General features: G+C 37.7%; 1 protein-coding gene across 15 annotated transcripts in view; it reads right to left on the reverse strand.

The window, feature by feature from the left end:
- Positions 1–18613, reverse strand: part of ZNF644 (zinc finger protein 644) — an 82079-nt gene that overhangs the window by 15268 nt on the left and 48198 nt on the right. For 5 of the 15 annotated variants that reach the window (XM_065675347.1, XM_065675349.1, XM_065675348.1 and 2 more), the window contains 3 exons: positions 16659–16710; positions 4423–4495; positions 126–3169 (listed from right to left, as the gene is read on the reverse strand). In XM_065675347.1, coding sequence (XP_065531419.1) covers positions 126–3138 — 3013 coding nt within the window. In that variant the 5' untranslated portion in view covers positions 3139–3169; positions 4423–4495; positions 16659–16710. Of the gene's footprint in view, positions 1–125; positions 3170–4389; positions 4496–6313; positions 6375–15264; positions 15382–16658; positions 16711–18613 lie in introns of all 15 variants that reach the window. The other 10 variants (XM_065675353.1, XM_065675360.1, XM_065675358.1 and 7 more) reach the window with 6 other exon arrangements.

Here is an 18613-nt window from a genome sequence, read left to right on the forward strand (position 1 = left end):
CACAATGACAAGGGGTTTTACAAGATAAAGCGAGTGTTGCTTAGTGCTCAGTAAATCCCTTTGTCCCCTTTACCATATACACAAATTAAAAACCGAAATAAAACACAGAACTCCCCCAAACTTACCTTTTCTAACACGTTTAACAGGAGTTCCTGTTCCAGTTCTTTTAAAATGCTGCATTTTGTCACTTGTGGCTATCTGTTCTGGTGAAACAACATGACGGGCTTCATAGCTTAGTCCAGCTCTGTGAAGATGTCCTCTGACATGATTGGACAATCCAACACCTGTTTCAAAGGTTGCTGGACAGTATGGGCAGGACTTCTTTTCAAGCGACAAATCAGTCCAATGGAAAACTGAATTATGCTTTGGCAATGCTGATCCTACGTTTTCTAAATTCTGAGGATCATGCAAATCATGCAGGAAGTTACTACCCTCAGCATCTTCATAATACTCAAAATAAAAGCCATCATTCTGCTCATAACTAAGTGAAGATTTATCACCAGCTTCATGATCTTCCATTTTACCTTTGAATATGGGGAATAGGTTTACATGCTCCTGATTAATATCACTGTAAGATTCATCCTCCATGGACTGTGTAGTGTAATCACATAGTTCAACATTATCCCATGAACTTTCATCCTCCGTTTCATAGCTGTCTTTTTTTTCAGCAGAGTTAAGTTTCTGTAAAACAACAACAGTCATTTTATGCAGAAAATCTGGATAGCAATCCAAATCATCTCCTGTAACAGAGCCTTCCCTCTTGGATTCTTTAATCACTCTTTTTACAGCTACACGCCTACGAGCTTTACAGCCTTCTGCCCTTTTGCAATCAAGATTATTTGAATCCATGTCAAAACAATTATTACGGGGACTACTTGATGAGGAAAATAAATGTAAAGAACTGACAGAGTTGGACTCTTCCTTTTTTAAATGCAAAGGATAAGAGCCACTAGATTTTTTAATCATCCTGTAGTTTTCATATTTGTGCCTATACAAATTATTACCACGTGCTTTGACACTAGCTTTCTGCTTTGCTGCTTGATGGAAATACTTAGGTTTCTGGTCAATGCTATTTCTAATCAAAAAGGTCTTGTTTGTGGAATTTAGATTGCACACACTTACAGATGTCTGTGAAACGCTTTTCCGAGCCTTCTGTATCCTGTAGGGCCTCTTGTGAAGTTTTGCGTAGTTACTGGACTGTGAAGTAGAGCCAAATGATCTTTTGACATCCTGTTTTAAAACAGAGTTCTTTGGAAAAGTAGAAGATTGTTTGATCAACTGTTTTGTCCTGCTACCGAACTCTAAAGATTCTTCTATGATGCTGCCTTTTCTTTTGTCTAGTCTAAGATGGCTACCAAAGGGATCAATGCATGATGCTGGGTGCAAATATTCCATGTGTTTTTTTAAAATGCTTCTAGTTGACGTAGAAAAAGGACACATCTTACACATATATGTTGATGACTTTTTTGACGATCCTAAATAAGGATCTTTCAAGGACGCCTTTTTCTGTGCTTTCCTCTGGGACATGTCGCTACCGATAATAGAACATTTGACTACTGCTCCATGAGCAATCCCTCGATGGCATTCCAGTTCATTTTCTGTCACAGCCATGAAATTGCATTCCTCACAGCAATAGTATCTTTTATCTTTTTCATGGGTCTTTGCATGCTGCACAAACGTTTTGGGACAATTGGTACCAAATACACACTGTGGGCACTGTAACCGTGCACTCCTACCCTCATCCTGAAGTTCTTTCAGCTCACGGATTTCTTCCATCAGTTTCTGCCTTCTTTCCTGGTGAATTATCATATGTTTAAGAAGTGAATTGCGATCTCTAAATGTCCTTCCACATTCCCTACAAGCATAGGGCCTGGGGACATTGAGATGACGGAAATGACTGTTCCCATCTAAATGGTACATCATATGCCTATGCAGATGTTTCTTCTCCCTAAAATTCACATTGCACTTTGTACAGGGATAAAAGGATGGTTCATCAGTACTGAAAGTGGATGGCGATTCAGATTCATCCTGTTCACATTTATTTTGTAAAGTATTGGTAAGAAAAGTGCTAGTGTGAACAGGAGAAGCATCTTCTGCACAGTTACTAGTAGGACTGTAAATGAGCTGCTGGATAGCATCAACAGCTTCCAGCTCTTCATCTGGGGATTCAGGCTTTACTTTACTCAATGAGTATTTTTGTGGTTCTACCATTTGCAGCTCCTCATTCTGCTCTAAGAAGTCAACATTTAACAGTTTTGATTTACTAGGTATACAACTGGTATCACCAAAACAGTCCTCAGTATAGCGTGTTATTTTACTAACATCCATTTTCCTTTTCCGTTTTTTTTCTAAGCCTACTTTACAGTGAATGGGAGACTTCTCTATTGTGTCTTCATTTGTCATCAGAAACTGGATAAACTCTTTTTGTGGATCCCAGCTGGGATCACATCCCGATCTGAAACCACCTGTACCTGAGGAAATGCCTGTTAATGTATCGACACAATCATCTTTTACTAGTAAATTTTTATCATCCTCACAAACTTCTACTTGGCCTACTAAAGTGCTATCTACACTATTTCCTACTGATTTCTGTGAATCACAACCAACTGAAGCAGAGGTAGGTAGATTTTTAATGGAATGAGTCAGGTTCTTAGCATGTGCTACATCAGGTAACAAAAATAAAACTTGGTGCTGATTGGATTTCTGTGTTGTACTCTTTGCAGGCAGCTGAAGATCATGAACCACTGTCAAAGTTGAGCAGGAATCTGTGTGATGACCTACAGACTGTCCAGTGGTTAATGAAACACTGCCTTTATTCATAATGGAAGTCTTAGCTGAGGTGGAGTGTGAAACTGGTCCGTTAACAGCAGTTCCTCTAGACAAGATAAAGTTTTCGTTAGAAACAGTAGGAGCACCAGTGGGTATAAATAGAGAAGCCTGGCCTCCACTTAAGGCTTTTTCAGATCCGTCCCTTGACAGCTCCTCAGGCAGAGTCAACGTATTGTTCTGAAACGACGTGTCACTCTCCTGTGGTTTAAGAATGCCACCTTCTTCTTCAGATATGAAATTATCATCACAGAGGATTTCTTCTTCTTCTTTAGCACCAGTGACTTCAGTATTTATCTCTAAATCATCCATATTGCTGGTCTGTCCATTAAGTGCATTTACACTAAAAGTCAAACAAGAACAGAATCAGGCAATCACAGAAATGAATAATGGCAATTTTGACAGCCTTCTTTACACTGTAATCTAAAATATGTTTTGAACTAGTCAGAAATGTATTTTTTTTAATTTAGGATATTCAAGATGTTTAAAATAAATCAATACAGCAATTACAAAAATTACATATACATATATATAGTATTACTAACCATACAGCGAACTAGCGACTGCACAGTACCCCAGCTCAAAAACGCCTACATGCAAGAACACCTACATGCAAGCAAGATGGGGGAAATGAGATTGTCAAAGACTTTTGCAAATATATTCTACATATACATTAACAAAAACAGAGTTTAGTTTAGTTCTAGAAGTAAAACAAGTTCAGAGTAAAGGCTACTCAGATACCTATTAGACATTGTAGCGTTTTGTTTGTTTGCTTTTAAAACATACTTCCCTTTAGAACCTACGAAACTAAAATAATCTCTAAGTATCTCAAGGTAGCACTGTTTTTCATGGTGCTTGTATACAACTGACCTGATGCTATACATAAGCCTGAGGAAGTGCTCGCTTTGGTATTAAAAGAGAAAGCTAAGCTGACTTTGAACATCTGATTACTGATAGAGACACAGCAAAGGATCAAACTCACTGAAGAAATCAAATGTCTTCCCATTCCCTTATTATAAAAGGGCTCTTCTTAAACCAGCACATTTTCAAAGGTGGAGAACTCCCTTTCCACCCCCCCAATTAGAAAGAATTATTTAATTAGGATTTACCTACCAGAAAAGATGTTGAATCCAGAGTGTGATAATAACACCATCCATTAGTACTGACAACTACTACATATTAATTGCCTCTAGGAGGCCTCGCGTACGTAAGTATGTTTTTCTACAAGTGACTTACATTCATACATAAAAGCATCTACCCAATGCTTAGTGAGCACAAAGGAACTGCCTACACATGAAAATCAGTATATAACAAACTGGAGCATGAACTTCAGTTCTACCCTGGCATTTACCTCTTATATAGAACCTCAGAACACAGTAAGCATAACATTAAAACACCCATCCAGGAGCCAGAAACATCCATATTTTGCAGAAATCACATATTTTACCCTTAAAGAGTACTACTTGCTTTGATCTTTTGGGGGATTTGATTCCTGCCATCACATACTTAGTTTCAGTCACTAATTAACATTTTTAATAGATCTCAGTAAAAAGGAGTCATTACCTAGACTCTCTGAATTAAGATGCTACAACTCACAAGTAATATCCATGGCTCCCTGCAATGGTCCTTCATCAAAATTAAGGAAAATCACTCTTGACATCCTTTTCTCCTAAGAAGAGAAAACAACCTGGTTAAACAACAACACTTTCACCTTTATACGTCACACTCTAAAATAAATCCAGCATTTGTATTAGTTTTTAATTCAACATTTTGACAGCTATTCATGCAATCCTACGGCCTCATGGCAATTCTCTGTTACAGTGCTTGCTTTGTTCACAACTGGCAAAAGGACAAAACAAATGCTTTAACATCCTTTACGTTTGTAAAACCTAAGCCTGAATGTAATATGACTTATTTACTATTCTGAAGACAAAATATTGAGATGGGTAATTTTCCACCATAATAAAGACTTCCAATAAGATCACATTCAAAGCTATCACCCTAAAATGGTGATAATGCACCACCCAGCAGGAGTCTTTACATCATGTACACAAGTTAAAAATGGGCAGTACAAACGTGCACTAAGAATCAGTAATGCATAAGTCAAAAGAAGTGAGACCTCCAAGGATGCACAACAGCTCCATCCATTTTACAAGTGAACTGAGTGAGCTTCACACAGTATGAGGCAGCAAAGTACAAACATGGTGGCAGAAAGTTAAGAAGAAAGTTAGTAAGCCAGTTTTGCCTGAAAGATGTGTGTTTTCCTTGTTCTATTACTGCAGAGGTAGACAAATATATGCTCAGTCAATTTGAGAGCCTGTATTAGCTTTTCCCAACAGGAAGCAATGTTGCTAACGAAGTGGTAAATTCAGTGTTAATGAGTGGCTTCACTGTTACCATCTCTGAGGTAAAACCTTCCATGTTCCAAGTTCCACCCATCTGCTCTGGTGTGAGGGGTTCAGGGGAAGAACAGACGCTTCCCATTGAAAACAAGTACACTAGTACCCCCTGAACAGCAGGGAGGCAAACTGAGAATATCGTGCCGGCTTGGAGACTGCAATCCTCATTATCAGAATGGCTCCTGAAAACTTTTCACAGGTTTATGTGATGAAGACAAAACCATGTTGCTCTTCATGTAAAACCATACTGATGCTAAATATTAGTGTTAAAGCTTCAATTAAAACAGTGGCCGGGGCACCATACGATCACCTTTAAACTGAGACTCTCTTCAGAGTTATCAAGAGCAGAATCTAAAACATTACACTGTGCAATCTTGTAAGAGACTCGTTTCCATACTGTGTATTTATGGAGATTGTGAACTATTCCATATGGATCTGATTAGAAGTCGTCTCTGGTAATCAGCTGTTCCTACAAGATTTCAATCTTTGAATGAAGCCTGAAATGCTTACTGTATCCATAATATCACTAACATTTTATTAATTTTCTACTAATTGTCATACTTTTCCAGGTATCAGGGTGGTACAATTCACTGGTTTATGTGCCAGACAAGAAGAAGAAAACAGTTTTAACAGTGTGGTACTAATGAAAGCACATAAAATGACAGTAATTTAGTCTTACGATGACACCGAGACAAGATGCAGTACTTCATTTACGTTACCTATTCTGTGTGTAGAAATTTATGCAGGAACAATGATACGTGCAACTAGACACATATAAGAAAGTATTTTGCATAATCCTGTAATTTTGGGGAAAACATTATAATCTAACTCTTATCACTGAGGAAGTGCAACACCCAAACTGAAACACTGCCTAACACAGTAATTAATCCTTCCTTAGTGTATTTGAAAAACGAAACATTGAGATCAAACTTCAAATTTGCTGTCAATAGTGTTTGTTATATCCTCTACCAGAGCAAACATCATACAGTTATTTAAGCACTTTAGTGCTATATACCTAAGACACATGAAGTGTAAAAATGGCAATGCTTAAAAAGCCAACACAAGCACACACAATCCCAGGTTCATACCTTTGAAACATACTTTATCTAAAAGACCAGGCCAAATTCAATTCAGTTATGTCAGGTAAGCCTAGAATGACCATAGTGCAGTTAACAGCATTATTCCTGGTTTACATGATACACTTTATTATACAGAAAAAAATTCATATTCAAAAGCAGAAAACAATCAATTATTCAGCCAAGACACATTCCACCCCATTTAATTAAGTACTTTTAAATTTACGTATTTTTTAATATTGGTTTTCTTCATAAAATACCAGTTTTTAAAATCATAATGAGTTCTGCAAATATGACTGCCTGTGGCCAGATAGTCTAAGCATCAAAAAAGTGTAAGGTCAGATCTATCTTCAAGCTGACAGATCAGAATTTAAATGCCTTAAGCTAATCTTATTGTCTCAAAAATCTTGAACATCAGTATTTTTGCAAACTATCAGCACTTGCTATAACACCCTTACTACACTACATCTTGAGGTTACTACAGCAGAAATGAGGTGATAATTGCATATTAACATAATTATTCGGCAATCCCTCTGAGCAAGCTTCCTGGGTCACTCAGTAATTTAGATTAGATGCAACCTTCCTGTCATCAGATCTATGCTGTCCACTTTCTGTTCATTAAGAATTGTTTTTGATAGAAATGTACTTAATTCCATTGTTCTATGTACATTATTAATCGTATTTATTACCAGTACGTTTACAGCATCTCCAAGTTCTTATTTCAAAGTGTCAACGTTTGCTACGTAACAGGGTCACACACCAAATTAAGAGTATTGCTTTCATGTAATACTAGTTCATTAAAGCTTACATTTCAGAGGTACACTGTTGCCTACAAGCAGTTGTAGTTAGACATCTAGTTTCTGTTGCAAAAAAGTCTGCCTTATTTTACAAGGATTTAGAACAGATTTGAAAGTATACTGGAGCTGAAAAATTAGCACAGAAGAAGTTGGCTGAATCTGTGAAAAGCAGGAAGTGCTTTTGTGGGTTTTGGTATCAGGGTTCTCATCAAATTCATAAAACCAAGCAAATTAGCTAAAAGAGCGAGTATTAAGTAGGACAAAAATTCAGAAGCCGTCTCCTAAATGGATTGAATTTAACCAGTCTAGTTGAAGTAATGAAGAAATACAGCGTCTTTCAGCAGTGCTGTCATGAAAGCAAAAAAATACTTATCTTTTGCTAAGTAACTCCTCATAAACCAAATTCTTTAAGCAGATATGTGAATGATCAGGACACTCAAGGGATTATTCAAATATTTAGGAATCAGGAAAGGTGTTTCACATTTGTACTGTTCCCATTTAGATTTTTTTCAAGACTTTGTTATGTAGATAGAGAAAACCAACAAAATCTGTATTTTTATCCACAAGCACTCCTGTAATAAAGCTTTCTCAAATGACACATTATATTAAAGGTGATGGAACCAAAGTCACAGATTTTTAGGCATCAAGCAGCAGACCAGAGACAGCTTAAGCACATCATGGCACAGGACTAGAGAGGCATCTCCTTGCATTTTGCCCCATTACACAGCCTATTCCTTTAACAACTTTATCATGGCAAACAGCAATCATGGAGCTTGCTCCAAAGGTGAAATGTTTAAAATCCTTTGGAAAATGAAAGTTTGTACAGAGTAATGGAGGAATCAGTAGTGTATTAGCATAAACCAGCCACATCTTGAGAAAAACAAACAAGAAAGCCAAGTTATTTAGAACACAGCTGCACAATATTTTTGCGTCTTCCATACAGTAATGCACACAGCTCACACTACCTGAGTTTTGGGCGTTATCTGGCAATACGAATACCCAAAGTCAATAAAACCACAATATTTTGATCATTAGAAGAATACCTATTACTTATTTTCCACCTTCTCTCTTCTCAAAAGCTATCCAGATCCACCCTTCAGATGGAAATAGAACCATAAAACCTGACAGCTAGCGGAGTCATTGACCACCGTGCCTTCCTCCAGCTTCTACTTGTGCTTGCAAACTGAGGCGTTGAAAATACACTCCCTCCTGCACAGCAGAGACACTATTTGCAGACTGCCTTACTTAGCTTTGAAACCTACAAATTCACCTCAACACTTCTGGAGTTTTATGAAAATCTCTGTAGTAAGAGACAGCTTAATATGCACAACACCGTGACTACTACCCTCCCACACCCACTTTCCATACAAGCATATGGTTATTAATATAACTACAGTCTGAGGAGTTCCACTGAACTGAATTACCTTCAATTCACATCCACAGCTGTTCACATGAAAACATAAACTGGAAATTCTCATAGCTAATCAAGACTCTCATATTTTTAAGCACCAAGAAAAATGACTGATGCCACACTAAGACGTTACATTATTCCTAAATAAAGAAACACAAAGTTATTGCCACCCGCAGTCTAACACTTTGCTATACCCTTCAAAGATTCCCTGACTTGTCACAGCTATGTAGAAGAAATCAACTGAAGAGAAACTCTGAGTTACAGAGAGTCACCACACACAAGCAGCCTGTCTTTTCAGGAAGGTTATATTCAGGAACAGATCTGAAACACACTTCTTCTCAAAGTTCATTTACCTTCAAAAGCTGTGTATCAGGTACTAAGGAAACAAAATAAACTTCCCTTAAATTTCAGAAACTTTACTTGTGGTCTAAAATGTTGAAAGAGTGATACTTTAACAGCTCAGATCTGAAAGGAAGCAGTATACAACTGAAGAATGAAATTATAGGGAGAGAATCCCATTACTGCCACCGACCATTTTTAATCTTATTCCTCTAATATTGATTTGCTTGGGAAAATAAACCAGTTTGTCACAACGGGGTGCATCATGCTAAAATTCAATACTGCAATCAATAAAATAAATTACAATACAATTTAAGTGTCAAAAGAATCAGATGTACGACTTTCAAAAAAATACTCTTGGAAGTGCTAACACAGCAGTTTAAGGTGGTTTCATTGGTAGAGACTTTTCAATGTGAGTTAGGTAACTTCTAAAAGATGCCTACCCAGTAAAAAAGAAGCATGACTTTGAATCTGGTAACTGAAGAACAGTCACATATTGTCTAGCAATTCACAGGTTTCCATAATTCCCCCCAGCACCCCAAAACCCTGTTCATAGAGAAAGCCACCTACTTAAATCTCCATGTTCCTGCAGCTCTTTGTCTACTTTGGATTTCTAGTAGTGTGATCTAGTTTGACTTGCAGTGCCATTAGTTTCTACTAAAGATGAGAACTACAGTGTGAGTTTTCCTCAATGCAGACATACATGACTTCGCAGCATTCCAGTAAGAGACATAGAAATGTAAAAAATACAGATTTAATGCTCTGTGATAAGACACACTATTTCTCCCCCAAAATGCACTTTTACATGCAGAGATAATTCATGTCAATCTCACATGCTCACACAATTTTTCTCTCTAAAGCAGCTAAATGTTTGAGAAAACACTTTTCATCCCTTTCAGATGGAAACCACCATTACCTGTGTTTTTCAGCCAAATGTATTCTTAAGTTCCAAGTATGGTACTAAAAATTGCCTTTATCCAGACATGATACAAGTAGTTTAGTTTATTAACCACCAGAACTACAAAACAAGAAGGTTTTTCCTCATTACAGTCTATTAAGAAAAATCCTTATTGTGAGACAGCTTTTTTATCTGGCTGCCAAAAAATTAAGGGTTGTGATCAGTGGTACAAAGTATAGCTGATGGCCAGTAACTGGAGCTATAAACTGGGGTCAATACTTGTCCAACACTGTCCAGTATCTTCATTAATGACGTGGATGATGGGGCAGAAGGTACCCTGAGCAAGTCTGCTGATGACACAAGGCTGAGTGGAGCAGCTAAGTGGGCTGTGCTGCCATTCAGATGGACCTCAGCAACAGGCTGCAGAAATGGGCTGACAGAAACCTCATGAAGTTCAACAAAGGGAAGTATGAAGTCTTACACAAGGAATAACCCCATGCACCAGTACATGCTGGCAAGCAGCTTTGCAGAGAAGTACCTAGAGGTCCTGTTGGATAGCAAGCTGAACACGAGCCAGCAACATGCCATGTGGCAAAGGAGGCCAATAATATCCTGTGAGGAGTGCTGCCAGCACACTGAGGGAGGTGAGCCTTCCCCTTTACTCAGCACTGGTAAAGCTGCATCTGGAGTCATGTGTCCAGCCCTGGGCTGCCCAGTCCAAGTGAAATATGGAGCTATTGGACAGAGTCCAGAAAAGAGACACTAAGACAATTAGGAGACTGGAGCATCTCATATCAGGGGAAGTTGACTGAGTTCGGACTCTTCAGCCTGGAGAAGACAAGGCTCACTATGATCTCATTAACACAGTTATCACAGAATAGTTTGGGTTGAACATGTACAAACATCTGATGGGAAGGTACAAATAGATTTAGATACCTTCCAGTGGTGTTCAGTGATAGCACAAGAAGTAATGGGCACAAACTGAGATACCTGAGTTTCCATCTGAAAGCAAGGAAAACTTTTTCACTGTGACAGTGACCGGCACATGTTGCTCAGGTTGTAAAGCCTCCATCCTTTGAGACATACAAAAGCTGTCCAGACATAGTCCTGGACAAACTGCTCTAGGTCACCCACTTAAGGCAGAGGATTGGACAAGATCTCTATAGGTCCCTTCCCACCTCAACTATTCTGTGATTCTGTTTTAGTACACTTTGACACACGGAATCCCAACTCCTGCTCACGTTACTCCTCTTCAGAGTGCTCCATATGATCAGACTATCCACTTTTTCCTTTCATTTCAAATACCAGCAATACAGCTACAAGAGTATTTTTACTTTTTTAAAGTTTCCAACCACCAACTTCTGATTTATCATTCAGCTTAAGAAAATGACACAAAAATAATTAGGTATATAACAGCAGTACATTCTCTCTATCCCAAGTTATACAGAACACATTCACAGCAAAACTATAGCTTGATGCCCCTCAATCTTCTCTCTCTCTTCCAGTGCTGCTGTTTTCCAGAGCTGTCTCACTACATAAAATAGTATTACCAGTAAGTAATATTATCACACTCAAATGTAAATACATGCATTTCCCAAGTCACACCTCCTTTTCTATTATTATTTCTACAATTCAGGACTTTCCACAGAATGTATCCTTCTTCTATGTCACAATTTATTTAGACGCTTTCTTGACATGTCACATCTCAGAGGGGCCTAAGGATGCTGGACTCTCAGCATCAGCTTTTCAGGCAAGACAGTAATACTTCCTCCTCACAGAACCCACTCCTACTAGGAACGCTCTGCTGTAGCTCCAGTCACAGTGAGAGACACATTTCACAAACAGCACATGTTCAGTGCATCCTTCCAGGCTCATACAGTCCTTACATGGGGAATAATACTAAAATGAAAGACTTGCTGTCATTGCAAGATTCTGGTTTAAAGAAAGAGGAAGTAGTCTCAACATGGAGCCAAATGCTGTCAAATTACTGTGCTATACACTAGAATCATGATTTTCTTCACAGCAAAGCCAATTTAAGTACTCCTGCCTTCCTCCACTCCCCCAGGTTCCTTCACACTTTCAACCATTTCATTATCCAGTTGAAAAAGCTGGGACCCACACGCTGCTGAATCGGCACAACCAAGAGGCAACAACTATGAGTAATGGCACAAACTTTTAGCAGCTTTCTTGACAGAAAAATCTACTAGGGAATCTTTCCCTAAAACTTGTATTAATAAATGAAAAAGTGAAAATGCAGAGAACATTTCAGAAGGCAAAAAAAGCTTTGGCAGTCCTCTATTTAACTGCAAAACACATCCTTATGAAGAACACTACCATGAAGCAAATTTTATGTTCTAAAATTACTTTAAGTACGCTACTCAATCAAAGTAAAATGCTAGAAGTAAATGCTAGAATAATTCAAGTGGGGAATATTAAATACATCACTTGAGAATAGTATTAACTCAAGAAATAGGCTTAAATTACGCATTAGGCATGATAGCTTGGCTTTCCATAGAGACTTACAACGCAAATCCTTCCAGTAGGTTAAATAAAAAATATTCTGATTTCTAAAACACATCACTAACTTTTAGAAATTTTATGACAAATCTACTCCCCCTTAACCTCTAGTACAGAATCAGCCACTTCATCAGCTCAGAAACAAGTCCTTTTGAAGCCAGGTACTGCCACCAAGTGGTGGTGAAATTCTGTATGCAAATCTAATTACTCCCCACGTGTAGAACACACAGAACTGAAAACATTCCCTTGGCCACCAAGTGTGAGCAATGATGTATTTAATGTATTTAAAATTCATCAACCAAAGCAAAACCTACAGAATTTTCATATCCCAATCTAAAACTGACTTCCAGTTTAAAACAAAGGTTTTTTTTGCAATTCAGTCATCTTTTGTGAAAAGCTGGGTAAAGAACTATTTCTTCCAATACAAATCCAATACACAGCAACAAACTGACTTTAATAATTAGCTGTTTTCCGTAACTGTACAAATCCCCAGTCAACTACAACTACAAGGTCACAGAAGTCTTATTTTCACCATAGATCCAAATTTCAGAGAAAGGCGAATTCAGTAACTGAGCAAAAGACCTCTTAAAGTATAAACATCCAGCTTGTTATTTGGACAAGCTATTCTATGTACTTCTGTTAAGCTTGTAAAGATCACAGCAGATCGGGAAGGATTTTAGTCAGGTTTATTTGACTATTTTTACAGGAATATTTCTCAATTCATTATATGGTTAGTTACCTGCATGAGCTAGTGTCAGTCCTACAGACCACAGATGAAAACTTGCATGACAACAAAACGATGCTGCACAATGGATTTACAGTACAGCTTTCTGAAAGACCACATTAAGAACAGTTTAACTTGATTTTATTGAGGCAGATCTTTGAAAACCTTTCAACTTTGGAAATATTCTGATCTTATTTCTTATTAAATAAAAGTTGAAATCTTTTTCATCCAGCACAATTTGAAACACATCTAGCAATTTCTCATGCTTTTTGGCTGGCAACTATTTGCTGTCCATATTTTAATAGCATCACAAATGTTAAGACTTCTTAACTCCTAAAGCATGCTATCCTTCCCACATATAAAAAGACTACCTGAAATGAACACTCTGTTTTCATTCATTTAATTTAGAACTTTAGTGTAATGAACTATATTAGTGATATTCACTCATCCTTACCAGCAAAATAGCTCTCATACTCCTCTATAATCTTTCAGTGATCAAGGGTTAAAAACCTAATAAGACTGAAAGGAGCAGTGCCAGGTTAAGGCTAAAAAACCATCTTGTACCTTTTTGCTTTAAGAACAAAAAATTCTGCCAACTTGGAGAAAGTTATCACTTTTATCGACAAACATGAAATAAAGAGTTTTTAAAAGACCCTAAGCTATATAACTCTGTACATGATCAGATGAACAGAGAAAACTTGCAATTCCATGTGATAATGTCACCCCCCTCATAAATGGTCTTTGTTTTGAAAGTCATCACCATAAGTGATTTAATGGCTGAAAACTCAACTTGACGTTACCAGGACAATACGAACAAGATGAAAATTGTTTGAGATCCATTGTACAAGCCAAATAAACACACATCCCACATACTCAAATTTATCCTGTGCAGAATGATGTACATAACCTATTCTTCTTCAGCATCCACGGTACTATTATTGATTTATTACATCCTCTGCTTTTAGGTACAGCAATACTTAATACATTCAAGATACTTTCTGGAAGCAAGTGTTTTTCCCTGATACCTCAAACGCTTAAAATCTGATCTCACTCTACACACTGTTACAAGAAAAGTCAGCTCAAGCACTTACCTTCTGTCACCTTCAGGTTACACAGAAGAGCGACCCACAATTCTATTAACACACTAACACACTAAGACCAAGATTATTTTTTCCTTACTTTTCCCCATATTTAATATAAGATAGGATGTCATATGGAGCTAAGGAGATACAGCCTGGAAGTCAGAAACTTAAAGAATAAAAACTATGGTAATCCCAATAAAGTACATTCACTGCATATAGTATTTTACACCTGTGTATTTTAAATAGCAAAAGGTTATTATTTTTCATTTCCAAAACCCAGGATATCATATTTTTTGCATTTGTATTAAAGAACAAAAGCCCCAGATCCTTTACTCAAAGAAAAGCTACATGGAAACCACATTGTCAGTCACTAAGAAATACATTCTGGTCAAGTGTACAAGAAAAATGTTTGAGCAAATCATTAAATCCCATTTTCAGCTATTGGTTTAAATGACATAAGCTTACACAAAAGGACAAGTTTGCATTGAGTCGTGGGAGTTCACTGTTTAGAAGTCTAGAAGATGCTGCAGCCACCACGCTCATGAGTGGAGACAGAAGACAGAGGCACTTGGGAAACGCAGGTTGTTCTTTAAGTCTTTCAGTGATCCTTGCTGCCCTTCTCTGAACGTTCTGTCTCATTTTTCAGTCCCAGAACTAAACTAGTACTCAAGAAGCAATACACATAGCAACGCAATGCATCTGTGGTACACCACAGATTTGTATAACTGGATCTGGTTTTTGTTTTGTTCTGGTTTTTGTTTTGTTCCCTGATAAACACGTAATATTTGCATTGATTTACTGACTATTCAGTTGTCATCTTTACAGAACTGTCAGAACCTCAAGATCTCCTCCAAGCAATAACAACACTGATCAAATGCCATTACACTGTTTCCGTGTATTCTTTTACACATTTTTTCTGTCCTCTTGTTATGTATGCAAGAGCAGAGACTTTCCCCTCAGAGACCAGCTTTTTTCTATTATACACAGAAAACCACCATTAAGATGAAAGGTCTTTGGAGTTTCATTCAGATGATCTCATGCTTAAAGAACATAGTTATTTATATAGACTTCTCAACTAATTTTCTGCACTTAAATCAGTAATGAGATAATACATAAATTAAGAAGAGACAGAATATAAACTGTAACATGAAGTACTGAAAGCATTAGAAGGCACAGGGAACAATCTAAATCTTACCGAGAATACAAGTCCCTTCTGTAGCCATGATTCTTGTTTTGCACTCATCCTCAGATAAAGTATTTCCTTTTGCAGAGTTGTATTTAGTCCTTTTCTTAAAGCAGCATATTCTAGAAACTTGCAAAGTCAAGCTAAGGCAGTAAACATTGTCTACATCTGATTATATGCATGCTACAGCAGTACAGCTTACTTCTAATTGTTCATAGTTCAGAAGACAATCCATAATCAAACGTCCTGAATCAGTTGTACATTATACAAAGGAACAACATTGAACAAAGTGTTGTTTTAAATTCCCCACAAAGCATTCTGCTGTAATCAGTATTTTAAAGCTGCCAGCAGTAGCACTAAGAAAAGTCTTTGCAGAGCAGAAGACACAACAGACACATCTAGTTTAAAATGCACATACTACATTTTGGGAGCTGGAACTGGGTGATCCTAAGGACTCTTCCAACCCTAAACATTCTATGATTTTTAAAACTACATCTATAGCTAAAGAACAAGCCCATCTGAGTAAACGGGATCTTACTCTCACCTCTTCAAAAACACCAGGTCACCACAAGAAGCTGTATCATATTGGTCAAATAGTAAGCAGGAAACTTGAGAAGCCAGCTTTTGTTTGGTATGGAAGCCTGTGCACACAAGTCCATCATGCCCTGTCCCCACAGCAGAGAATTTACTGAACTGTGGGACCTTACCTAAAGATACTCTTGAAAGACTCAAGCTAAAACAGACTAAAGCACATTGGTCCCTGTTACATTTCACAAAATTTAATGGAGAAGGGACTAATATTACAGTCCAAAGTTTTCCTGAAGTAGAATATCAAGTAACATGAAGAGAAACAAAATCTGGGCTAAGTTCTTTTTTCCCTCAAAATAATGGGGGGTGACACAAATGCCAAAGTTACAGAACAATTTTCCCAGACTGACACTTTGCATTTGCAAATAGACACCTAAGTTCTACAGCTCATAAGTACCAGCAGTAAATCTTCATAGACTTGTCTTTCAAATAGCACTCAAAAGTGTCCCTGAGGGGAAAAAACCCACAAAACCCAAACCCAGACTCAAGAGACTTTCATTATTAAAATTTTGAGATACTATTCTGGTAGCTGGTCAAGTTTCCTACACAGTTATTTATTAATCGAGTAAGTGCAAGTTTAACAGCTGCTTTCACAATGCAAAGTACACTTTCAGTACTTTGAAACCAGGTGGATAATGTGTAGAGGGTGAAATTAATTTGAAGTATTCATCATTTTGGTTCTCAATAGCTAGCAGAATTCCTTGACAGCTTTTTGAGTGTTTAGCAGTATATGCTAATGGACCTAAGGAATTTGGGGTAGGGGGGGAAGCACACCCATCCCCCCCAAGAAAAGCAGCACCCACAAAACTCCTACTCACCTTTGTTTGATTTACATGAAGCTGTGAGATCCACTTCCACATTAAAACAAACCTGCAAAATAAAACAAGGACTTACTGTACAAGTATCACTGTTTTCTGCTCGTGTTCTAGACTATGAGACAAGACAGACAAAGCACAGAGATAAGAAATTCACAGCTAAACAAGTATTCCATCAGTTTTGTCTTAGTGTAGAAACATTAAAGTTCCAGTGGCCTTCACCCAAATACACATGTAATCTTCAAATAACACAGATATTGGTACTTTAATTAAAGATCCACAAGAAATCCTGTCAAATACACACAGGCTATTAAACTAAGTGAGCAGGACAGGAGAAAAAGAGTTACAGGCCAGAACAGCTCTGCTGCATTTTCTGCTAGTGCCTTCAAGGTCCCTGGATGGGGAATGAAACACATAAAGGAAATGGTTACAAATGTTTTTTAAATCTTTCAAAGAAAAATGATGAACATATCCAAGATCAAGTGTTGGACAATTTTAAGCCTGGGTCTCACTACTTCCTTGCCTTTCCTAGGACAAAACTGTGCTTATTGTTTTAAGGCTGGCTGGGCCATTTTAAAAACATTACTTACTTTGCCTTTGTGAAAGATAATTAAGATTAAATGCTCTAATCTCAGTTTTGCTCATGGATCTTTAACAGAACTAACTATAGAGGAAGTACTTCACTTCCTAGTTGGAGATAATCACAGTATGTAACATTTGGAAGAGACCCCAAAAGTCACTGAAGCTGCAAAAAAGAAAGAATGGATTTGGGTACAGCATCTCTGGGTCTACTTCTAACGAAGACGGAACAACCTGCATAGAGCTTTACAGAGAAGGTTTGTATCTAAACCAATGCATCTATCACCAAAAGTAACTCTGAAAGAAATACCCATCCTCAAATACTGCCTAAGATTCTTTCCCTCAATTTCATCATACACAGCTTTACGACTCCAAGTTCCCCAGTTAACCCGTAACTGTGCCAAAGCCACCTCCCCAAATTACAAAGACAAAGAGTAAGAAAAGACAGACCTATCAAAGAAGTCTTGCTGGCAATATAAAGCAAGAGAAGACAAGTCTCCAGACTCCTTTCCCTAGCCCCAGGATCATTTCTTAAGTACCACATAAACCTGTTGCATTTATGCATTATTGTTATTCAAAATGTATGCTCATTTCTCAAGTAAGATGTATTACAGAAAAAAGTCAAAAATTCTTTACTCAGGTTTCAGAGTAATGTTCACGTGCCTGGAGAAGCAGAAGTGTTATTTCCAAACAGTAACGGAGCCTTGCTGTGCGTTACAGAAGGTAAATGTAAAGCTACAGTCAAAAACACCCACAAAATACCATGTATGTTTGAAGAGCCGTAACACCTTTCAAGAAATGGGATCCAAAGTCTTTACAGGCTTTAACATTATCAAACACTAATATCAGCACTAAACCAGACACCTCAGTAAACCTGTGTGTGCACTTTGGCTGGGCAGAGTCAATCCCAGCCAAACACTTCTGTCACTGCAAGTATGAACTACATCAACGTCTTCCTCCCTGCAAAATGATCTCACACCACCACTGTAGCAATTCTCACATCTTCTGAACATTGCAATTAGCTGAACATCAGCAATAACTGTTCTCAACATAGATTTCATGGTTTGTGATTCAAGTGCAGACAAAATCTTTGCATCAAAGGATTTAGCCCAGACAACTGTAGATCAGTGCGGTAACACAGTTACTCACTGTAACGGCTTTTTCATGAAAACACGTTAATTTGGAGCAATCTATTGCTCTGTTGACATAAGATGGGAAGTCTTACCCTACACTGCCTATCTGGAGGGTATGTACTACTCTTGTACTCACTGAATGTGCTCTTTGGAGGAAACTTAAATGCAAGTACCCTTTGGTTCATAGGGTACCAAGTGGCTCACAGACCACTTGGGGGATAAATCTGGGGGTACTCTACATTTGGC

Source organism: Lathamus discolor, chromosome 3 (assembly GCF_037157495.1).
Source record: "Lathamus discolor isolate bLatDis1 chromosome 3, bLatDis1.hap1, whole genome shotgun sequence".
NCBI lineage: Eukaryota > Metazoa > Chordata > Aves > Psittaciformes > Psittacidae > Lathamus > Lathamus discolor.